At 48.2% G+C, this 25,501-nt stretch overlaps 1 protein-coding gene across 2 annotated transcripts in view; it reads right to left on the bottom strand.

The window, feature by feature from the left end:
- Nucleotides 1-2,908: 2,908 nt before the first annotated feature.
- Nucleotides 2,909-25,501, bottom strand: part of THAP7 (THAP domain containing 7) — a 42,043-nt gene continuing 19,450 nt past the window's right edge. For both annotated transcript variants that reach the window (XM_069742563.1, XM_069742564.1), the window contains exons 6-7: nucleotides 7,489-7,617; nucleotides 2,909-7,118 (exon numbers count right to left, since the gene is read on the bottom strand). In XM_069742563.1, the coding sequence (XP_069598664.1) occupies nucleotides 6,449-7,118; nucleotides 7,489-7,617 (799 nt within the window). In that variant the 3' untranslated portion in view covers nucleotides 2,909-6,448. The remainder of the gene's footprint in view (nucleotides 7,119-7,488; nucleotides 7,618-25,501) is intronic.

A 25,501-nucleotide genomic window follows, 5' to 3' on the forward strand; every position in this document is an offset into this window, starting at 1 on the left:
TCTCTGAAATCGTCAAGGGTATTAGGCTCACCTTCATACATTGGAAGCCATGGGCCACCCGGGGTATATGGCATCAGCACCGGCATGATGGGCGCCACTCCTTGCACCGCTGCGCTACCGGACTCTCTATCGACACTCTGTCTTTCAGCTGCATTAGCGTCGCCGGGTGCTGCGGCGTCTCTGTGCTGCGACATACTGTGCCCCCTTAGTTAATCCGGACCCTTCCGGTCCTCCGCTTCCGTCGGGATAGTGTAGATTCGTTCCGCTGTGCAGCAGGATCGATTTTCCCCTTGCTCTGATGTCAGAGCACTCAGCTTGGTGCCGCCCACAATGACACGCCCCCTGCTGCTCCCACCCACCGCGCTCTGTAATGGCGGATTCTGAAGTTTTTCAGTTAGACTGCGGCTCAGGTGATGGCGTAGCTCAATTAACAGTCTCGTGCCTAACGGTTATGAAGTGATTACCTCAGGGGATGGCGGCCATCTTTACTCCATTATAACCAATGGGGAAAAGTCACTTTCAATAGTTTTCAATGGGGAATGGATTTTTCTTTAATAAAGTCAATTTTCAAGATTTTTCATCCAAGTTTTCACAGTTTTGGGCTCCAATCACGGCACACAATACCCGGTATACGGGCTGGCTAGATCCTGTTCGTGACGCCAATTGTGACGCCCAAGAGACCGGGGTACCCAGCACCGGACCAATGGGGTCTGTCTCTTGAGGGGGGTGTCACGGGTGGCTTGACCCGGTGCTGTGGCCTCAGGCAATGCACAGTGTAAAGGGTATCGTGAGGGAACAGGCACTTACTTGATCAGCAGCAGGTTCTCCCAGCGTTGATGATCCCAATCCTGGATAGATGGCTATTGTCCAAATGAAAGACTGAGGCACTGAAACGTTTAACCAGTTTACTTTAACAAAAAAGGATTTACAACCAGTCCTGTCACCGGAGTCTGTATGGGAACTCTGAGTTACTTTGACCCTGCCGCGGTCTTCGCCTCTTATTGTACGCAATATCTGTGTGGCCCTGCTGCTGTATGTGAACTGGCTGCCGGCCCAATCTGTCCCCTCCGGGTCCTGGTTCGACGGGCAACCCGAGTCCTTTTATCGGCTTACCCCCTCTGGGAGTACCGCTGAACTCTGTGTCTGTTGCTGCGTCCGGCCCTAGTGAAGCTGATATCACCTCACGTTTTTCCGGTTGCTGTATTATATATAATGAATACAGCCACGGATCCGGTATCCGTCTTTGCGCCTGTTCTGGGTAGTGATTAATGCTACCCGGTTCTCACAATGTCCTTTTTCTCTATCCCTCTTCTCCTCAGGCCGGTGATTTAGGCCTGGTAACAGTCACAGGGCTGTTAGAGAGTCAACTGTATGACCTCTCACTTTCAGCTCCTTAGCCCAACTGCCATTTCTTCTCTCAGACCAGAATGGATCAAGGGGAGTCTCTGGAGCTCCCCCTTCTGGCCGGAGGTGGTAGTGCAGTCTTGCTATTTTAGTATTTGCATTTACTGTCAGTAACTATTTTTGTGGCAAATACCCCTAGGGGTGCCACATTTGCAAGATAAGAAAAATACGTTATATTATACTCACCCAGGGATGATCCCGGTTCGGGTCCGATGGGCATCGTGGTGCGGGTCCGGCGCCTCCCATCTTCATAAGATGACGTCCTCTTTTCTTCCTGCCACGGCTGCTGCACAGGTGCACCGATTTGCCCTATTGAGGGCAGCGTAAAGTACTGCAGAGCGCAGGTGCCAGGCCTCTCTGACCTTTCCCGACGCCTCCGCACTGCAGTACTTTGCTGCAGATAACGTACGCCTGCGCAGGAGGAAGCAAAGAAGAGGACAACATCGTATGACGATAGAAGGCGCCAGACTGGACCGCGACACCCATCTGACACAAACCGAACCGCCCCAGGGTGAGTATAATATAACCTGTTTTTCTTATCTTGCAGGTTACAAGCCCCTGATGCCGGTGGCATTAGCTTATAGGCGAATTTTGGGGTCACAGATTCCCTTTAAATATATATAACATTCTTTATGTAAACTAGGGGGCAGGTAACTGAGGTATCAGTGACCAGTCAGAAGACATACAGATGAATACCCTAATCTGTAATCAGACCCCCACAAAGACCCCCCCCACAGGCCGTGTGTATATATATTTTATTCTTTATGTAAACTAGGGGGCAGGTCACCGAGGGACCCGTCAGTGGCCATACACATCAATACCTAATCAGACCACCACATGAAGACCCCCCCCCCCACAGGCCGCCCCAGAGCACGAGCATATCATTAACTCAAAACTGAAAATAAAGATGAAACAACAACCACAAGATGGATTTCATCGACCCAGGTATAATTTTAAATCAGTATAATGGCACCAGCCTGACACTGTCTGTAGGTTACTGTGGACAATCCTGCCGACAGGTTTACTTCAAACCCAACCTGCAAGACAAGGAAAAGACATTTTATTATACTCACCTGGGGGGCGGATCCGGTCCAAGGGGTGTCATTGGTCTTGGTCCGGCGCCTCCTTTCTTGCGTTGTTGTGCTCCTTCTTGCTTCGTGTGGGTGACTTGTCCCTACGTCAACCAGTGTCACCGGCACTGCGCTCCCGTGCAGACATACTTCTCTGCCTGAGCTTTTGATGGCGCAGCTCTTTTTGCGCTAGAGCTCCATTGCAGATATATTCAAATTTGTTTCTTGTGGAGCGCAGTATGTGAAATCTCTACTTGCAATTTAACTGGACTTTCCTTCAGAGCCTGCTCTGCGGGCATGTGCATTTACCTCTGTCCCAGACCCTGCCAATCAAAGCTTGGAGGCTGATGTAGCAGCCCTAATAAAAAAGGGGCCACTATAGGGGACACATTGCTTTTATTCAATACGAAGATTGAAAAAGATGGGAAGGCAGAGAACACAAAAGATAAGTTTTAATTATAGAACCAGACAGATTTACAAAATGAAAGGAAAAACATCCTTAAATATGGTTGTCCCACAAGATGTCACCTAAGTATACACCCTTTCCTTCAAGAAAACAAGGTAGAACATGTAGCAGAGTATTGGACGCAGGGAAAGGGAATGTCAGCGAGAAGTAGCGTTAAATGGATTTTCTGCCTTAGCCAAGGGCACATGAATGTCATGGTGGTGGGCTACTAACAACCTCCCCTAAATTGACAGTTCCATGAAGCAGATCATTTTGCCAACAAAACTAAACTAGTCTAGTCCCCAGAGGCCTAGTTAAAGGGATTGTTCATCTTACAAAATCATGTTTCTAAAATTAAATGAGGTACATTACCAGCGTTAACCGCCATTGCTTCAGTGCAGTGCTCTGGTGGTCTCTGCAATGCCAGGAAGTGTTGATGTTGTGTAATTCATTCACATAACAGGACATCATCTTAGGCACATTTAATCTGTCCCGTTACAGTTACCAGACCGCTGCAGCCAATCACAGGCCTTAGCACTTAGATCAGTGTTCCCCAAGTCCGGTCCTCAAGAGCCACCAACAGGTCATGTTTTCAGGATTTCCTTAGTATTGCACAGGTGATGGAATTATTGCCTGTGCAGGTGATGCAATCATCACCTGTGCAATACTAAGGAAATCCTGAAAACATGACCTGTTGGTGGCTCTTGAGGACTGGACTTGGGGAACACTGACTTAGATGAACAAAGAACAGAATGTCATCACTTCCTGGCTTAATTGAAACCCCAAAACCTACAAGAAACAAAATGAGCAAAATCCCTGCTGTAACTAAATAAGTAAAAAGCAAAAGTGCATTTAAATAACACAGGGTTCTTAAATAATACTGTTTTTGATCAAAAATAGCATAAAAGCCATCCCACCATCGACAAGGTGACCCAGATCGGGACGGTCCTACACTGTCTAGTATTAAAAACCTTACCATGTGTCAGAGTTGAATTCAGTGTGTAAACAAGGGCAGACAAAAGTAGAGGGCACAACACCAGTCTGGGGAAGCCTTTAAATGTGATTTCCAGCTCAGGAAAGGGAGGCCACACGCAGCTTGTGTTTTTTCATTGTTTTTTTGCATCTGTGCAAGCCAGGTGCGGCCTCCCTTTCCTGAGCTGGAAAACACATTTAAAGGCTTCCCCGGACTGGTGTTCACTGGTTGGGACTCAGTCCTTTTGTCTACCCTTATTCACACACTGAGGTCAACTTTGTCACATTGTAAGGTTTTTAATATTAGACATTGTAGGACCTCCCGACCAGTCACCTTTTCGATGGTGGGATGGCTTTTAGGCTATTTTTGATCAAAAACAGTATTACTGAGAACTCTGTGTTATTTAAATGCACTTTTGCTTTTTACTTATTCAGTTACAGCAGGGTTTTTGCTCATTTTGTTTCTTGCAGGTTTTGTATGTTTTATGGCCAATGTGAACATGCGTTTATGTGCTGCATATATATATATACTCAAACCAAGCTCAATTTTTGAGTAATTTTTAATTGAAACCCCTTAGTGGCCTGCACTGGAGCAACAGGGGGAGATGGTTTACTTTTCTTTTTAATATAAATACTAGTGCTTCCTTTTATAATTTGTTTTTGGGGGACAACAGATTTAAAAGGGGTTTTGCAGAATTTTATGTAACTGCTATAACAGCAGGCAATGTGATAATAAAATAACCATTCACCTCTCACCTTTCAGAATCTGCCACCAATCCAGGGTAGCAGGTCTGATGGTCTCTGCCCATCTTGCAGGCTATACATCAAACCAGTGATTAGCTGCAGCAGTCACTATGTATCTGACATCACAGATGTAGGACTGCTGGGGACAACTAAAGCACCAAGACAGTGGGAGATTTGTAGGATAAGTTATGATTAGTTTATTTCCTGCTGTTGTCATAGGTTGTTTACTGCTACCTCTTTGTGTATTGTGATACGTTCCCACAATAAGTTTTCGGCAAGTTTTTGATTGCGTATTTTTTCTGTGAAAACAAACAATGTAGCATCTTACAGTTCCAGGAATGTGGATGGGATTTATAGAAATCTCCTGCCCACTGTACTTTTCTTTTTATTTTATGCTGCATAAACTGACCTGCGGTGTGTGTTTTAAATCCGCAACATGTCAATTTCTCTTGTGGGTACATGGAGTTATATGTGCAGATTTTCCCCATAGAATTGCATGAAATGCGGAAAATCTGGAGGTAAAAAAAAACAAAAAAAAAAACACGTTTTTAGTGCGTTTCCACTCTAAAAATGGATATCATCCACACGTCTGTATAAAGAAAGTGGTCACAGTCAAATACCAAAGAATCGAAAACAAAGCAGCTTTATGTAAAGCACGACTTACCAAAAAGACAAAAATGCAGCGGAAAAAAAACGCTGTAAAAAAGCTATTAAAAAACGCAAGCAACCTAATACGTGCAGAAAATCTGCAACAACAAAATCTCATTGTGGGAACGTAGCCTAAAAGCAGCCCAAACTACAAAGACAGAAATGGTACCATCCACTTACCTGCTTGGGTTCCACAGTACTCCTCTGTGCACCCCTTTATGTAATGACATATCATCCCCAGGGAAGATACATCACGCAGGCCAAATCATTGTAGACATATGTTATCTATAGTAACGTGACAAGGGTGGCCAAAAAAGACATCAGAGAGAACAAAAAGTGCAGAGATAACCGGTGAGGGAACACAGCAGACCCAGGGAAAGAGAAGCAATTACAGTTTCGGCAACAGTTAGTAAAGTATCACCAAGAAGACCCACATCTGGTGGTGCTCACCAGGGATTATGTGACATAAAGCCTAATCATTGCTGTAATGAAAAGCTGGGTAACTTTCTAATACCTTGTGCTTCAATTCCTCATCAAGATCTCTGCTTACTGTCAAAGAATCTAGATTTAATCCAAAGGCTGTATTTGACGCCTTTGACACTATATCAGTGTCGGTAAGGCTGGATTCACATTGCGTTAATGGCAATGCGCTGACGGCATCCGTTACACAGCGGCACTACCGCTATGTAACGGATGCGTTAGCGCACCCATTAACTGCCATTACATATCGCATTGCTAACGCATGTCATAATCGGCATGCGTTAGCGATGTGCCGTCATTCTGTGACGGACCCTCGGACGCAGTCTGCAGCGTTTTCGGGTCCGTCACCGCTAGCATAGATAGAGCATATGCGCTAGCGCGATCGCATAAACGTGATCTTTTTCGGCACTTGCGTTAACGCAGTCCGTTTAACGTATGCGTGGAACGGACTGCACTAGCGCAATGTGAATCTAGCCTAAGAGCCATCACGCTGGGAGATGAGGATCTGGGTTGCCTTGAGTTAAGGCCAGCATGGATTTTCAGCCACTGAACTCATTAAATATGTTCATCTCATGACAGCAACCAGGGATCGTAATGGCAATGAGGAATTGAAACAAAATCTGGTGAGAGTTCGCAATACTTTTCAATGATAGGCCTTCATTGTCCCAACTCTGGGGCCACCATTCTACACAAAGTCATTGATGAGCTGGAGCTCAAACACTTGAAGATGCTCCTTCAGCTTTTCTCGGACGTCGGACTGTGCACGCCGCTCCCGCATGTGCTCCTGCTGTAAAGAAGAGATACGTAGACGGAGCCGATGTTCACGTCTCCTACAAGCCTCCAGCTGCCTCTGGACTTTACTGAGAGCCTCCAGCGCTGCCTCCGCTCTTCTCTTCCATAGGAGAGCGTTCCCCACGTGGTAACTATGCTCGTTTTGTATGTAAGCTCCCGGTGGCTGTGGGATACGCATCATGTACGTGGAGGGAGACACGGGCCGAGGTGTTCTGTCCACCTGCCCCGAGGGTTCACTTGGGTCTGTGTTTAAAGACATTTCAGAGGACATTCCCTCTTGTACATGAGACAGTTGTGAGTCTGACAGTGGTCCATTCATTACCGATGCAACCTCTATGTCCTCAAGTGCAGCTTCTGGATGCATCTGGTGGTCCACTGTGGTGGCCAAGGCTCCTTCAGCCGGAGCGGCATCTCCTGGAATATCAATGTTTTCAGGGCATAGTCCATGGAAGTTGACCAGATCTGGCGTGGGTACATTATCATACCTCCCGCTATCAAAACACTGGTTGTCGGAACGATCTGCGCTCTCTGGTGGGGCTGTAGTATCATTTACCAGGAACTCCCTATCGAAGAAATAACGGTTAATGAATACTACTGAATGATACTCATGGATTATAAAATAAACTCCCACATCACAAGACATGCAAGTGGCCACGATTAAAGCGTTTCTCCTAATGCAGTGCCACTGACTATCAGCTGACTATGGAGGACTTTTACTAAAAGCACCAGCATTCAGATGCTAAAACCAAAAGGAGCCCTGCGATATTGTCAAATATATCCTGAAACTCCTCTGCTTTCAGTCTCTCCTCCATGCTTTATACTGCAAGCTCAACCAGTGTAAGGAGAGCCCATGATCATCACAACAAAGCCATAGGAACCGACTCCTCTGTCCTCTCCACAAGACGCTGCTCTACATCAGCATTTCACACTCACTTTTTCCTTTTTACTTTGGTCACCTTGAAGCTTTTCTTTTTCTGAGCTCTGAGTTTTGCAGTTCTGCGCAGTTTTGCAGATGGTGTAAATATTGTTGGCACGGCTTCTTCCTTCAGACGATGGTAGCCGCTGCAATACAGAAAACAGAATAGGAATAACATTACTATATAATAACACCCTGCCGTACGTGGCACTACACCCAATCTCCTGGTGCTCCGGTGTCAGTTTTCTCTTCAATCCTTGAACCTTGGAGCTCAAGATGAAAATTACCACAGGTCCAGTGCTTTAACGAGTGGTATCAGTGGATGATAGATTTAGGGGCATATTTTTTATTATTTTTTTCCCCCTGAACTATTTCAGTTTGCAGAGGCACTGAAGTGCTAAAGCTCAAGAAAGATGCCCCAAAGCCCCCATTTTGGAAACTGCACCTTTCTAGGATTTTACCTTGGGGTGTATTGAGCATTTGGAACTCACAGGTTTTTATAGGCATTGGGCCGTAGGAAAAAAAAAGTTTTCCCCCCCCCATACTTTAGGTGAGGTTATACACTTGTTTTTGAGGGCATACTGCAGGGCTCAGAAGAGGGGAAAAAAAACCCAATTTGAATTATGGAGTGCAAATTCCGCAGGTTTCGGCTGTTCGCTCAGTAACTGAACATGCATCCAAGGACGCACGTTCGGGTGAAATCTTTTGCCGTGCATCACTCACTTCTTGCACTTTAATAGGAGCTGCCAGCCAATCAGAAGACGGCAGCAGACCTAGGCTCACATGTCGCCAGTGTATGACGCCACTGTCATGCATCCTCAAATGGTTGAAGGAAGAGGATGCCGCTGGACCGCAAAACAGGTAAGGAAAGGAGAAGCTATTTTTTGTACTGAAATTCACAATATGGAGAGACATATGGGGGCAGGATGGACACATAAATGGGGGGGGGGGGGCAGGATGGAGACATACATGGGGGGCAGGATGGAGTCATACATGGGGGGCAGGATGGAGTCATACATGGGGGGCAGGATGGAGTCATACATGGGGGGCAGGATGGAGTCATACATGGGGGGCAGCATGGAGTCATACATGGGGGGCAGCATGGAGTCATACATGGGGGGCAGGATGGAGACATACATGGGGGGCAGGATGGAGACATACATGGGGGGCAGGATGGAGACATACATGGGGGGCAGGATGGAGACATACATGGGGGGCAGGATGGAGACATACATGGGGGGCAGGATGGAGACATACATGGGGGGCAGGATGGAGACATACATGGGGGGCAGGATGGAGACATACATGGGGGGCAGGATGGAGACATACATGGGGGGCAGGATGGAGACATACATGGGGGGCAGGATGGAGACATACATGGGGGGCAGGATGGAGACATACATGGGGGGCAGGATGGAGACATACATGGGGGGCAGGATGGAGACATACATGGGGGGCAGGATGGAGACATACATGGGGGGCAGGATGGAGACATACATGGGGGGCAGGATGGAGACATACATGGGGGGCAGGATGGAGACATACATGGGGGGCAGGATGGAGACATACATGGGGGGCAGGATGGAGACATACATGGGGGGCAGGATGGAGACATACATGGGGGGCAGGATGGAGACATACATGGGGGGCAGGATGGAGACATACATGGGGGGCAGGATGGAGACATACATGGGGGGCAGGATGGAGACATACATGGGGGGCAGGATGGAGACATACATGGGGGGCAGGATGGAGACATACATGGGGGGCAGGATGGAGACATACATGGGGGGCAGGATGGAGACATACATGGGGGGCAGGATGGAGACATACATGGGGGCAGGATGGAGACATACATGGGGGGCAGGATGGAGACATACATGGGGGGGCAGGATGGAGACATACATGGAGGGCAGGATGGAGACATACATGGGGGGCAGGATGGAGACATGCATGGAGGGCAAAATGGAGACATAGGAGGGGTCAAGATGGAGACATATGGGGTCATAGAATGGAGACATATGGGGAGGGCAGGATGGCGATATATGGGGGGCATGATGGGAGGACATATAGAGCCAGGATAGGATGACATATGGGGCTAGGATGTGAGAACATATGGAGGCAGGATGGGAAAACATATGGGGCCATAATAGGAATTAACCACATGGGGGCGCTAGGATGGGGGAAGTTATTACAGGAAGGTGCCAGGATGCAGGACATTATCACTGTAGGGGTTAATTCTGGATATTATTACTGCGGTGATGTATTTTATGTTTGAGGATACTGTTTTCAGTGGGGGAGGTGCTGTTACTATTCAGAGCAACACGGTTGCTTTTTTCTTCATCTGGTGTGGTGTAGAAGATGGGAAAAATTTTGAAAATGTGCTCTGCAAACAGTGCTCTAGATGACTTATTTTCTGCAGAGACGAGTTCTGACTGGTAGAAACGATGGCGGTCTGCGATGGTAGAAGAAGCAAAGTGAAAGCTATCAGAACAGGTTGGGTCACGGAAGATGGGATGGAAGGTTCACCCCTCCTGGCTACAACTCCTGGACATGGAAAGTGTGGGGGCTGAGATAGAGGAGTTCTTTAAGATCAATGAGGGTAGTGCAGAATGCCATGTAGTATGGGACACTATGAAGGCGTATTTGAGGGGTATTTTGTTTCGGGACATATCACGACACAAGACTAGGACTAGAACACAGGATCAAGCTGTCCTGGAGGAACTGAAGGAAGCTGAGGCGGCATTGGGGGCCCATTGCTCTAGGGAGTCTCAGAGTCGGATGAGGAAGGCTCAACAGGAGGTCAATCAATTGTATCTGAGAAAGGCGGAGAGATTGCGGGCTTTTCAAAGAGCATCTTTCTATTCGGAGGGGGAAAAGGTGGGGCATTTACTGTCGGTAGTGGCATCCGCACAAAGGGATTCCTCGCACGTCTACTCCATTAAGAGGGAGGATGGAACATTGGCTACTCGGGGGGAGCAGATTCTGGAAGTGTTTGGGAAATTCTATGATAAACTATATACTTCTAGTGTGGAGAGGGGGGCTGAGGACATGATGGGTTACTTGGAGGGGATTGACCTGCCTAGGTTGAGCAGAGAAGAATGTGAGGAGTTGGAGGAGCCGATTGGGGAGGAAGAATTGGGAGCTGCTTTGGCGGGGGTTGCTGGGGGTAAGGCTGCGGGGGCGGACGGTATTCCAGCCGAGGTGTACAAGGTACTGAAAGAAACATTGTTGGCCAGATTGTCGGAGGTGTATAATAGTTCACTGGAAAGAGGGGAGCTACCTTCATCAATGAGAGAGGCTATTGTGGTCGTTATACCTAAGGCCGATAAGGACCCACAACTACCAGAATCCTATAGACCAATCTCACTTTTGACGGCCGACATCAAGATTCTGGCAAAAGCTCTGGCAAATAGGTTATCCAGGGTGATTGACAGACTGGTTCACCCGGATCAGTCAGGCTTTATGCCCAACAAATCAACGGCACTCAATCTGAGAAGGTTATTTTTAAATTTGCAAATCCCCTCTGACAATGTCGGAAGACGGGTTGTGGTATCCTTAGACGCCCATAAGGCTTTTGATTGCGTGGAGTGGAGCTATTTGTGGTCAGTACTGGAACGAATGGGGTTTGGACCTAAATTTATTTCATGGGTGCAGCTGTTGTACTCTTCTCCGGTAGCCAAAATTAGAGTGAATAACGCTCTCTCTGAGACCTTTTCATTGTCTAGAGGTACTAGACAGGGCTGCCCTTTGTCCCCGCTGCTCTTTGCGTTGGCGGTGGAACCCCTTGCTGCGAAGATCAGAGGTTCCCGGGAGGTGAGGGGTTTTATATACGGGGAGGCAGAGGAAAAAGTAGCGTTGTACGCTGATGATATTCTGCTATTCTTGGAGGATTCTGAGGAGACCCTGGTTAAGACGGAAGCCATTATTGAGGAATTTGGTAGTTACTCGGGCCTAAGGATCAATTGGGACAAATCGAATATGATGTTGATAGATGGGGATAGCGGGGACGGTGGTGGGGAGGTTTCTTCTACAAGGTTGAAGCTAGTTGATAAATTTAAATACCTGGGGATTCAGATCACTCTCCCTTTGACTAGCTTTGAGGAACTGAATTTGGCACCTCTTCTGCGGAGGATACGTACTAAGGTCCAGGCGTGGAGGAAGTTACATTTATCGGTAATCGGCAGGATAAACTTGATAAAGATGATTGTGATGCCGCAGCTACTTTATGTGCTGCACAACTCCCCTATATGGATATCGCAGAATAGGTTTCGGAGGATTAGATCTTTGTTTGGGGAATTGATTTGGGGTGGAAAGAGCCCCAGATTTAAACAGGAAACTCTACAGAGACCAAAGACGGAGGGAGGGGTGGCATTGCCTAATCCGTGGTTGTATTTTTTGGCTTCACAGTGCCAGCATTTCAAGGGATGGGGAGATGTGGTAGGTGGGACGCGGGCACCTTGCAGCCTGAGATCACTGATTGGGACGAAGGTGTTGAGTGAGGGTCTGGAGGGGGGACATTTCCGAGAGAAGGGCTCTAAATTTTGTACTATTAGGCTCATCCATAAGGTTTGGGACAAAGTTAAGGGGATTAGGGGTGTGCACGCACTCACTAGATTCTCACCCATTTGGAATAACTGTGTCCTACAGGAGTTTAGACAGATGGAGGGATTTCATAATTGGAGGGAGGCAGGCATCTCTCGGATGGGCCAGATTCTACATCAGGGCAGAATTAGAGATTTTGAGGCATTGCAGGAGGAGTTTTTACTACCGGACTGAGTTGTTTCAATACCGCCGTCTTTCACATGCGCATCGGGCACAGTGTAGGAGAGGACCCGTTGAAATACAGGTGGACCTAATGCTAGATTTTATCCTTGTAGGGGGTGGCACGAAGGGGGTGATCTCGGGAATATACGAATTCCTTTTGTTCTCTTTCTTGGAGGAACACCCTATTAGAGCAAGGGCGAAATGGGAGGCGGACCTTGGGGCAATTGATAATGATCATTGGGAATCAGTACTGGACTATGTGCCCAAAATATCAATGAGCGAGCCTGGGAGGCTATCACAATTATTTGTTATTCATAGGGCATATAGAACTCCGGATATGTTATTCAAAGCCGGATTGAGATCTAGTTCAGAATGCCCCAGATGCTCGCAGTCCGATGCGGGCATCCTTCATATGTTATGGCAGTGCCCCAGGTTGTCCTCCTTCTGGGTGGTGGTGCTGAATAAAGTGGGACTGGCATATGGTTGCACTGTGCCGCGTGATCCCCTGGTATGTGTTTTGGGCTATGTTGAGGAGATCATAACTGATAAGATGTATAAAGTGGTTATTGCCAGACTTTTATTTATCGCGCGAAAGTTGATTGCCAAATTCTGGATTAGAGAAGAGCCACCAACAAGAAGAGACTTTATGAAGCAAGTGGACCATATCATTGCTTTGGAGAGGAGTATCTACGTTAGGAGGAGCAAGGCGGACCTCTTTGACAGGCTGTGGAACCCGTGGCTTGAATCAATGTGATTTAAAAGACCTTGTGCTCCATTGGGAGGTTTATTGACAAATCATCTTCCTTTTCTTGTACTTTTATATATGACAAAGTAGGGGGGGTCGACTCTTGACAGGTCTCTAGAGGGGGGAGGAAGGGGGGTGGGAGTTTGGTTTGGGACTAAATATGTTTTCCTTTTTTTAAAAAAAAAACAAGTATTGTACACTGGTATATTGCTGATAACAAAGTATTCCTTTTATTGTTTATGTGCAATATTTATGGTTTAATTAAAAATATCTGATATAAAAAAGAAGCAAAGTGAAGATGAATATCTTCAACTAGAGACTTCATTGGTGAGTGTGTTACCTGTACACTCACCCTATACACTATCTACTATATAATTGTCTAAAAGTCACTTCCGTCTTTCTGTCTGTCCTTCTGTCTGTCACTGATATTCATTGGTTGCGGCCTCTGTCTGTCATGGAATCCAAGTCGCTGATTGGTCTCGCCAGCTGCCTGTCATGGCTGCCGCGACCAATCAGCGACGGCCACAGTTCGATTAGTCCCTCCCCTGCAGTCAGCGCCTGCTCCATACTCCCTGCAGTCACCGCTCACACAGGGTTAATGCCAGCGGTAACGGACCGCGTTATGCCGCGGGTAACTCACTCTGTTACCGCCGCTATTAACCCTGTGTGACCAAGTTTTTACTATTGATGCTGCCTATGCAGCATCAATAGTAAAAAATCTAATGTTAAAAATAATTAAAAAAAATAAAAAATCATTATATACTCACCTTTCACGACGCTCCGGTGACCGCTCCATGCAAGCGGCAGGTACCGGTTCTAAGGATGGTATGCGAGAAGGACCTGCCATGACAACACGGTCATGTGACCGCGACGTCATCACAGGCCCTGCGCGCGAAGGACCTGCCATGACGTCACGGTCATGTGACTGAACTACAAGGGGCCCTCGGAAGGTGAGTATATGTTCATTTTTTAACCTGTGACATACGTGGCTGGGCAATATACTACATAGCTGGGCAATACACTACGTGGCTCTGTGCTGTATACTACGTCGCTGTGCAATATACTACGTCGCTGTGCAATATACTACGTGGCTGTGCAATATACCACATGGCTGGGCAATATACCACGTGCCTGGGCAATATACCACGTGCCTGGGCAATATACCACGTGCCTGGGCAATATAGTACGTGGGCTGGGCAATATACTACGTGGGCTGGGCAATATACTAAGTGGACATGCATATTCTAGAATACCCGATGCGTTAGAATCGGGCCACCATCTAGTCTATAATATAACCGCAGTGTTGCGAATGAGAGCGAGCGAGAGGACAAGAGGGAGCGAGAGGACGAGAGAGAGCGAAAGGGCGAGAGAGAGCGAAAGGGCGAGAGAGAGCGAGGACGAGAGCGAGAGGACGAGAGAGACAGGATGAGAGAGCGAGAGCAGTGCTGGAAGAAGTGATGGCGGTCTACACTGAATGAAGAAGAAAAGCAAAGATGACGAACTTCAACTAAAGACGTCACTGGTAAGTCAGTGTGTTACTTGTACACTTACTCTATATACTATCTACTATATAATTGTCTAAGGGTCACTTCGGGCTGTGTGTCTTTCTGTCTGTCACGGATATTCATTGGTTGCGGCCTCTGTCTGTCATGGAAATGCAAGTCGCTGATTGGTCTCGCCAGCTGAATGTCATGGCTGCCGCGACCAATCAGCGACGGCCACAGTCCGATTGGTCCCTCCCTACTCCCCTGCAATCAGTGCCTGGCGCCCGATCCATACTCCCCTCCAGTCACCGCTCACACAGGGTTAATGCCAGCGGTAACGGAGCGCGTTATGCCGCGGGTAACTCACTCCGTTACCACCGCTATTAACCCTGTGTGACCAAGTTTTTACTATTAATGCTGCCTATGCAGCATCAATAGTAAAAAGATCTAATGTTAAAAATAATTTAAAAAAAAAACAACAAAAACAGGGATTTTTGTGTTACTCACCGTAAAATCCTTTTCTCAGAGTCATTCATTGGGGGACACAGGACTGTGGGTGTATGCTATTGCCGCCAGGAGGCTGACACTAAGTAGACAAAAAAAAAAGTTAGCTCCTCCTCCATAGTATACACCTTGCCACTGGCCCTGACAGCTCCAGTTTGGTGCACAAGCAGTAGGAGATAGAGAAAACAAAACAGCATTAGAGCAAAGACAACATGTCTAGAATAATACTACAGTCTGAACAACCCCGTAGAAAAATAAGATGAAATAGGGAGGGAGCTGTGTCCCCCAATGAATGACTCAGAGAAAAGGATTTTACGGTGAGTAACACAAAAATCCCTGTTTCTCCATCGTCTCATTGGGGGACACAGGACTGTGGGATGTCCCAAAGCAGTCTCAGGGTGGGAAAAAAAGACTCACTGGAATAAACCCTTAGGCACTTACCGCCTATAGGCGAGATACCGCAGCCTGAAGAATTTTTCTTCCCAAACTTGCATCAGCAGAGGCCTGAGTGTGGACATTATAATGCTTAGAGAAAGTGTGCAGGCTGGACCAAGTTGCCGCCTTGCAAACCTGTTCTGCTGAAGCTTGGTGCCGAAGTGCCCAGGAAGCCCCTACCGCTCGAGTAGCGTGAGCCCTAATCCCAGCCGGGATGGCTGCAACCTTGACGCGGTAGGCCTCCTGAATGGTGGCTTGTATCCATCTGGCTAAGGTCGACCTAGAGGCTGCGAATCCCTTTCTGTGACCTACAGGAAGAACGAACAGAACATCCGTCTGTCGAAAAGAAGCGGTCCGAGAAAGTGCTCTCACCAGGTCCAGAGTATGGAGAGCTTTTTCCACACGGTGAGAAGGTGCAGGACAAAAAGAAGGCAAGACTATGTCCTCATTGATGTGAAACGAGGAAACTACTTTAGGCAAAAAAGAAGGAACAGGTCTTAATACTACCTTATCCTGATGAAATTGCAGAAACGGCGACTGGCAGGACAAGGCCGCCAATTCCGACACCCGCCTAATGGAGGTTATAGCTACCAAAAACAAAACCTTCCACGAAAGATACATTAAAGAAACTTCTTGGAGAGGCTCAAATGGTGCCTCCTGAAGAGCGCTCAAGACCAGATTAAGGTCCCAAGCCTCTAGCGGGGCTCTGTAAGGGGGGACCATGTGAGAGACTCCCTGCAAAAAAGTCTTGACCTGTGAAATGATAGCAATCCTGCGCTGGAAAAGAACCGATAAGGCTGATATTTGCCTCCTAAGGCTAGGGTCACATTGCGTTAGCGCAATCCGCTAGCGCTAAACGGATTGCACTAACGCAATGTTTTTAAAGGGCCGCGTTTCGGGGTCGCGTTAACGTCCCCGCTCTCGCAGATCCCCGATCTGCGAGAGCGGGGAACGGACCTCGGGCGCGCCGCGGACGCTGCAAGCTGCGTCCGAGGCGCGCTACAAAAGACCGGCGCGTCGCTAGCGCGTGCCGAAAATGACACGCGCTAGCAATGCGCTGGTACATTGCAGGCAATGGGAGCGCTAACGGACGCGTTGCATGGCGTTAATTTCGCCGTGCAACGCTGTCCGTTAGCGCTCTGACCAAAACGCAATGTGACCCCAGCCTAAGGGTACTTGGAGCGAGACCTGAGTCTAAACCAGCTTGGAGAAAAGCTAAAATATTAGGAACGGAGAACCGCAAAGGAGGAAGACCCTTCTTCCTGCACCACGAGAGAAAAACTTTCCAGGTGTGGTGGTAAATGCACGCAGAAACCGTCTTTCGAGCATTAATCATAGTGGAAGCTACCTTCTGAGAAAAACCGGCCTGGGTCAGAATCCAAGATTCAACGGCCAAGCCGTCAAACGAAGGGCCCCTAAGTTCTGGTGGAATATCGGCCCCTGCGACAGAAGATCCGGCCGCATTGGAAGCTGCCAAGGAACCCCGGCGATCAGCTGAACGAGGTCCGCGTACCAAGACCTCCGAGGCCAATCTGGGGCGACTAGAATTGCCGGAACTCCCTCTATCTTGATCTTCCTGACTACCCTTGGAAGGAGCGCCAGAGGAGGAAACAGATACGGAAGACGAAACTGGTTCCAAGGAAGGACCAGTGCGTCTACGGCGAGAGCTCTTGGATCTCGATAACGAGCTACGAATCTGGGGACCTTGGCATTCCACCCGGTTGCCATTAGATCTACGTCCGGGATACCCCAGCGTTGGCAAATCTGCCGAAAAACGTCGGGGTGAAGAGACCATTCCCCGGACGCCAGACCCTGACGGCTCAGAAAGTCCGCTGCCCAGTTCTCCTTGCCCGGGATGTAAACTGCCGAGATCACGGAGTGGTTGCTCTCGGCCCAACGGAGGATTTTCCCTACCTCGCGCATGGCTGACCTGCTGCGGGTGCCCCCCTGATGATTTACGTAAGCCACAGCCGTGGCATTGTCCGATTGGATTCGGACCGGGTGACCCGCCAGAAGATGGTGAAAGTGCTGCAGAGCAAGCCAAATTGCACTTATCTCCAACAGATTGATTGGAAGAGATGATTCCCCTGGGGACCAAAAACCCTGTGCTGTGTGTTGATGAAACACTGCCCCCCAACCGAGAAGACTGGCATCTGTAGAAACTACCAGCCAATGAACTGGGGAAAAGGCTTTCCCCTGCAGCAGAGAGGAGCTCCTCATCCACCAGATGAGAGATTGCCTGACCCGGGGAGACAGCCGGCACCGGAGATTGAGAGAAGCATGACTCCTGTTCCAAGCTGACAAAATTGCCTGCTGGAGAGGGCGAAGATGAAATTGGGCGAATGGTACTGCTTCTATGGCCGCCACCATCCTGCCCAAGACCCTCATGCAAAACCGGATTGAGAGAAAACTCGGTTGCTGCAGAATTTTTACCTCCTGCCGAAGGCAGAGAACCTTGCTCTGGGGTAGGATAGTCAGACCCCGAGAAGTATCGAAGATCATTCCTAAAAAAGAAATCTTTCGAGATGGGACTAGAGATGACTTTTTCAAATTGACCAGCCACCCTAGACGGGATAGAGTGTCTAAAGTGATACTGACGTTCTCTTTGCATGCTTGAAAAGTTGGCCCCTTGATCAAAAGATCGTCCAGGTATGGCAAAATAACTATGCCCCAGGAGTGCAGGATGGACACGACTGTAGACATCACCTTTGTGAACACCCTGGGAGCGGAGGCGAGACCGAAAGGTAATGCTGTGAATTGGAAGTGACGTTCGCCTATGGAAAACCGTAGAAATCTTTGATGCGGAGGAAATATGGGAACATGCAGATAGGCATCTTGGATATCTATGGAAGCAAGGAATTCTCCCTTTTCCATAGCCGCAATAACCGAGCGAAGCGACTCCATACGGAAGCGACGAGTGCTGACGAACTTGTTCAAACACTTTACGGTCCCCAAAAAGGACGGGACGGTAAGACCCATTCTGGACCTAAACAGATTGGAATAGAATCCTTGGAACCTTTCTACCCCTGGAACGGGGACAATGACCCCGTTGGACTGAAGAGACTCGACAGCTTTGAATAAAGCCCTTAGACGGGACTTTGCACTGGGAAGACTGGACGGAAAAAACCGACTTGGAGGGAGAGAGAGAAACTCTATTTTGTACCCTGAAACCACCAGTTCTCTCACCCATTTGTCGGAAACGACTGATAGCCAGGACTGATGGAACAGAAGTAGACGACCGCCTACCCTGTTGAAAACGACATGAGGGTGCCTCCAGTCATTTTGCCGAGGACCGCGGATATCTAGATCCCCTAGATCTTGATGGCTGATATCGCATTCTTGCCAATGGATTGGCTCTATATGATACCTGGTGTTCCCTGTCTTGCTTAGGCCGACTTGAAGGACCTGAGCTTGGTGCTGCAGACCACCGGGTGTTACGAAAGGATCTAAACCTTGCTTGAAATTGGCGACGAAAAGGTTGCTTCACCTTTTGTTGAGGAAGGAAATTACTCTTTCCCCCTGTGGTATCAGATATAAGTTGATCCAACTTTGCACCAAAGAGTCGACCACCCTGATAAGGGAGGGAAGTAAGGGACTTTTTTGAAGTAGAGTCCGCCCGCCAATTTCTCAGCCATAGCGCCCTTCTGATAGCGATAGCATTAGCAGCTGCCAATGCTGAACAATTTGCCGCATCCAAAGATGCATTGATCAGATAATTCCCAGCCAAGGATATCTGATTAGACATCTCTATCACTTCTACAGGAAACTCCCTATCCTGAAGAACCTTAGTGACGGACTCTGACCAAGCTATCATAGCTTTGGCGACCCAAGTCGCCGCAAAAGACGGCGCGAGGGCTGACCCTGAAGCCTCAAACACTGACCGAGCCAGACTCTCTAAGAGCCGATCAGTTGGATCTTTAATAGCAGATCCATTAGGAAGAGACAGCAGTGTGTTAGAGGCCAAACGGGACACGGGAGGATCTACAGAAGGAGATTCTGCCCATTTTTTACAAATCTCGGGCGCGAAAGGATACCTGGTACCCAGAGCCTTCTGGCCTAAGAAACGTTTGTCCGGTCTCTCCATGTGACGTTGAACTAAATCCTCAAATTCAGGATGAGAGGAAAACACCTTATGAGGTTGCTTGAATCTTTTAAAAGACACCTTATGACTCGAAGGTAAGGTGGCTACATCCTCTACTCCCAAAGACTGGTTAACGGCCTCAATGAGACTGTCAACTGATTCCTGATAATCAGGAGCTTCTAAATCAAAAGATCCTTCAGAGTCAAGGTCCGAACCATGCTCACTCACTCTCACAGGAGAAGGAGACCGAGAGACGGAATTCACAGATGCAGATGCACCCGACGGACCGGGAGACGCTGTATGGGTACGCTTCCCCCGCGTCTGCCTAGAGGGAGTACGGCCCCTGCAGGCCGGAGGGTCCTGAGAATCGGATGATCTTTCCGGAATAGATGGATGAACGTCCCTGACAGGGGTTTGAAGGGACTCAACCGCCTTTGTTAGAGACGCCATAGACTGCGTTAAGGATACGACCCACTCAGGGGGAGATGCCGCAGTCTCAGATACAGGCATGCCCGGCAGAATAACAGGCGGGGTAGCAGGCAGGGGCTCCTGAGCGCGTTCGGAATCGCAAGCTTCACAGATCTGGCTAGTCTGCGCATGCGAAAAAGCAGCCCGGCAAGTAAAGCATGATGTATACAGGACCGTGTGAGACTTAGTCCTTCTAGACATGATGACTATTGCTGCAGAAGCTGCTATGAAAAAAAACCCCTATGAGCTACTGGGTCTAGGACAAAAAACTGCTGTCAGGCTGAGGGAAGTAGCACTTACCCCAGTCCTGTGTCCCCGTCCGTTCTGAGCACCACACTAAACCGAGCTCTGAGCAGAGACACCTCCTTTATAAAGATCATGAGCGGATGAAAGGTGGGAGGAGCCGCCATAAGGAACGTGCCACAGGCCAAATCAGGGAACTTGCTTTCCCCACCTGCGCTCTCCTAGGAACGCTGGGAGCGCGAAACCGGAAGTACGCGCCGCCGGAAGGGGCGGAACTTCCGGCCACGACCCCTCAGGAAACTACAGCGACCATAATGCAACTGGTCGCCGGAAACAGTTGCTAGGGGCGGAGCTACCGCCCAAGAAGGAAACTACAGCGACCATGATGCCGTGGGCCGCCGGAAGGAAGTGCTAGGGACTGAACTTCCCGTGCTTTGGAAATGGAGAGACATCCTGGCACCGTACGAAGTACGCGCCGCCTGCAGTATGGCGATATAACACGTGCAGTCGCGCAAAGAAGCAGGAGCCCCCCCCCCCCCCCGCAGCCTCTGACAACACGCCAGGTTAGAGAAGAGGCATAAATGAAAAGCCACATATAAATATATATATAAATATACATATGGGAAAAAAGACGGTGCAGGCACCCTAACTCCTTCACCCTTCAGAAGGTGAGGAGAGGGACCGTCTGCCTCCTTAAGCACCGCAGATCAAAACATTGGTGATTGAAGTGGAGGCTGCACGGACAATGCATAAATGCCTGTACAACCTAGGGTTTCGTTACCTCAGGGTGGTCAGGTTTTTAGTCCGGCAATCCCACGACGCGGGAAAGTATACGTGGAGGCGACACTCACACGTGCTCGCCCGTTGTTGGTTTGGGGAGATCGGACCCCTTCAAAAAGGTCCGTCGCCCCTATCTTATCCTCAAGATAACAGAATCTGGGAAAAAACCCAGAGATGTGCCTCCTACGGACACTAAGCATAAAACTGGAGCTGTCAGGGCCAGTGGCAAGGTGTATACTATGGAGGAGGAGCTAACTTTTTTTTTGTCTACTTAGTGTCAGCCTCCTGGCGGCAATAGCATACACCCACAGTCCTGTGTCCCCCAATGAGACGATGGAGAAAACCTGCTATTCTCATCTTCCATAGCCCGACAATGCGCTCGTGCCTGCCGCGAGCTTCCGATCCCAGAGATGCATTGCGAAATTACCCAGAAGACTTAGCGGTCTCGCGAAACCGCTAAGTGATCTGGGTAATTTCGCAATGCATCCTGGGAACAAAAGATGGCGGCAGCTGTGCGCGCATCGCCAGAGGTTCGCTGGATCTACGCTGGATCCTGGCGGGTGAGTATATAACTATTATTTATTTTAATTATTTTTTTTTAACAGGGATATGGTGCCCACACTGCTAAATACTACGTGGGCTGTGTTTAATACCGCGTGGCTGCTATATACTACCTGGCCAGTGTTAGATACTATGTGGGTTGTGTTCTATACTCCGTGGGCTGCGTTATATACTACATGGCTGCTATATACTACGTGGGCAGTTCTATATTGTACGTGGCTGTTCTATACGTGGCTGTTCTATACTACGTGGCCACTATTCGATACTATGTGGGCTGTGCTATATATTACGTGGCCAGTGTTACATACGACATGGGCTGTGTTATATACTGCGTGGCTGCTATATACTGTGCGGGCTGTGTTATATACTACGTGGGCTGTGTTATTTACTGCGTGGCCTATATTAACGCATCGGGTATTCTACAATATGTATGTATGTATATAGCAGCCACATGGTATATACCACAGGCCACGTAGTACTCCTATATACTACATGGCCTGTGCTATATACTATGTGGCTGCTGTATACATACATACATATTCTAGAATACCCGATGCGTTAGAATCGGGCCACCATCTAGTTTATAATATAACCACAGTGTTGCGCAGGAATGAGAGAGAATAAGAGCGAGAGATTAACTAATAAAAATGCTCGGCACTCGGGTGTAGAATGGGTTCAATAGAACCGTGCAGATTTACAGCGTCCAATACACTGTACGGGCGAATAACATAGTTACTTACCGATAACGGTGTTTCTCAGAGCCCATGACAGCACCGCCAGAGAGAGGGGATCCGCCCTTCAGGGACAGGAAACCTATAGGATAAAAGGGCGGTACCTCTCTCCCGCGTCAGTTTGGTTTACAGAGCATCAGAGGTCCTCCAGGTTAGTGACAACAGGAAAAAATACAATTTTAACAAAATGCTTAACAAGATTACACCGTGTCTAACAGTCAAAAAAACACACTTCTTATAATAAGGTGCTCACCGCACACGTGATGAGGGGGGGGGGGGGGGGGGGGGAATAAGCAGGTGCTGTCATGGGCTCTGAGAAATACTGTTATCGGTAAGTAACTATGTTATTCTCAGTCGCCCATGACAGCACTACCAGAGAGAATTGCAGAGATTATTGCTTAGGGAGGGACCACAGCCTGCAAGACCCTTCTTCCAAAGGTTAAGTCAGACGAAGAGGCCAGGTCTAAGCGGTAGTGCCTAAAAAGGTTGAAGGTGATGACCAGGTGGCCGCCTTACAGATTTTGTCTATTGGTACCTCCGACCTTTCGGCCCAGGAGGTCGCCATAGCTCTTGTAGAGTGCGCTTTGAGCCCCTCAGGAACTGCGTTTCCCGTGGATGAGTATGCCAAGGCTATCGCATCAGTTACCCAGCGAGCTATAGTGCTTTTGGAGGCTTTGAGTCCTTTCCTAGGTCCCTGAAAACAGATAAAGAGAGACCCTTCCTTCCTATACTGTCGGGAGGATTCTAAGTATTGTATTAAACATCTTCTCACATCTAATGTGTGGAATATTTCCTCTTTCTTATTTTTAGGATTTGGGCAGAAGGAAGGAAGGATTATTTCCTGGGACCTGTGGAAATTGGAAGCAACCTTGGGTAGATAAGCGGGGTCTGTTCTTAGTATTACCCTATCATCCATGATTTGCGTGAAGGGAGGATTCGCAGATAGAGCCTGGAGGTCACTAATTCTACGGGCAGATGTTAAAGCTGTGAGAAGTGCCGTTTTGAGTGATAGGATTTTAAGTGGAATTGAATCTATGGGCTCGAACGGAGGTTCTGTCAGGGCTGATAAGACTAAATTTAAGTCCCAGGTTGGCAGTCTTGATTTTTATGGGTTTAGACCATACCACAGCCTTAATAAACCTTGTTACCCATGGGTTAGTGGCAATGTTCTCGCTGTATAATGCACCTAAAGCCGCTATTTGCACTTTTAAGGTGCTCACCGAGAGGCCCATATCCAAGCCTTTCTGTAGAAATTCTAATATTTTGACCACTGGGACCCCATCTTGTAGTTTTACCCCAGAGGTGGACAAACTTTTTCCAGGTCTTACCATAGATCTTAGTTGTTACGGTTTTCCTACTTTTTAATAGCGTAGACACTAATTTATCTGAAAAGCCCCTTGCCCTTAGTAGTGACCTCTCAAGTTCCACGCTGTCAAGTGGAGGTTCGCTAACTGAGGGTGGAACACCGGTCCCTGTGATAAGAGGTCCGGAAGAACCAGGGATCGGTGACCGATAGGATTCTCAGTCAGGAAAACCAAGCCCTTTTAGGCCAGAAGGGGGCTATTAGGATGAGTCTCGCCCTGTCCTGTCTGATTTTACGCAGAACTGCCGGGATAAGTATATGAGGGGGAAAGGCGTATGCGAGACCCTGAGTCCAGGGAATCGTGAATGCATCCAGTGCCCGAGGGCCCCCTCTGGGATTCAGAGAACAAAATTCCTTTACTTTTCTGTTTTCTGCACTGGCAAAAAGGTCTATTACAGGGACCCCCCAAATTTTGGTGATCTGATCGAAGACGCTTTGGTTCAGTGCCCATTCCCCCTGTTTTAACCGGGTACGGCTTAAGAAGTCTGCTTTTTGGTTCTCTACCCCCTTTATATGTAGCGCAGAATCGATAGGAAGTTGTCTTCTGCTAAGGTGAAGATTTGGGAAGTGGCCTTCATTAGGGCTTGGGATCTGGTCCCCCCCGGTGGTTCAGGTAGGCTACCACTACCTGATTTTCCGAAAAAACCCGGACATGATGCCCCTGCAGGCTGGGAAGAAAAAAAATGATAGAGCGTGGCTCACTGCCCAAAGTTCTTTTTGATTTGAGGATACCCCGTATTCTCGATCTGTCCAGACTCCTTGAGTGATAATGTTGTCCAGGTGAGCTCCCCACCCCGTGGGACTGGCATCCGTGGTAACTATCCGAGATATGTCTATTACCCAAGAAACCCCCTTATAGGGTTGTTGGAATCTAGCCACCAGGCTAGGGAACGAATAGTGTTTGAACTTAGAGTCATGTGGCCTTCTAGGTGTCCCCCAGTGTAACCTGATTCCTCAGAATATCCCACTGGAGGTCCCTCGTGTGAATTTGTGCCCGACGTACAGTCATGGACAAAAATTTTGAGAATGAGACATATTAATTTTTCCAAAGTCTACTGCTTCATTTTTTCTAATGGCAATTTGCATATACTCCTGAATGTCAGAGTGATCAGCTTAACAGCAATTACTGTACTTGCAAAGTCAATATTTGCCCAGAAAATGAACTTTAACCCCCAAAACACATTTCAACATCATTGCAGTCCTGCTTTAAAAGGAGCAGCTAACATCGTTTTAGTGATTGATCCATTAACACAGGTGTGGGTGTTGATGAGGACAGGGCTGGCGATCAATCAGTCATGATTAAGTAAGAATGACATCACTGGACACTTTAAAAGGAGGCTGGTGCTTGGTATCATTGTTTCTCTTCAGTTACCATGGTTATCCCTAAAGAAACACGTGCAGCCATCATTGCACTGCACAAAAATGGCCTAATAGGGAAGAGTATCGCAGCTACAAAGATTGCACCTCAGTCAATCTATCGCATCATCAAGAACTTCAAGGAGACAGCTTCCATTGTTGTCAAAAAGGCTGCAGGGCGCCCAAGAAAGACCAGCAAGCGCCAGGACCGTATCTTAAAACTGTTTCAGCTGCGGGATCGGACTACCAGCAGTGCCGAGCTTGCTCAGGAATGGCAGCAGGCTGGTGTGAGTGCTTCTGCACGCACTGTGAGGCGGAGACTCTTTGAGCAAGGCCTGGTTTCAAGGAGGGCAGCAAAGAAGCCACTTCTCTCCAGAAAAAACATCAGGGACCGACTGATATTCTGCAAAAGGTACAGGGAGTGGACTGCGGAGGACTGGGGCAAAGTCATTTTCTCTGATGAATCCCCTTTTCGATTGTTTGGGACATCTGGAAAACAGCTTATTCGGAGA

The sequence above is a fragment of the Ranitomeya imitator genome, chromosome 10, assembly GCF_032444005.1.
Source record: "Ranitomeya imitator isolate aRanImi1 chromosome 10, aRanImi1.pri, whole genome shotgun sequence".
Taxonomy (NCBI): Eukaryota; Metazoa; Chordata; class Amphibia; order Anura; family Dendrobatidae; genus Ranitomeya; species Ranitomeya imitator.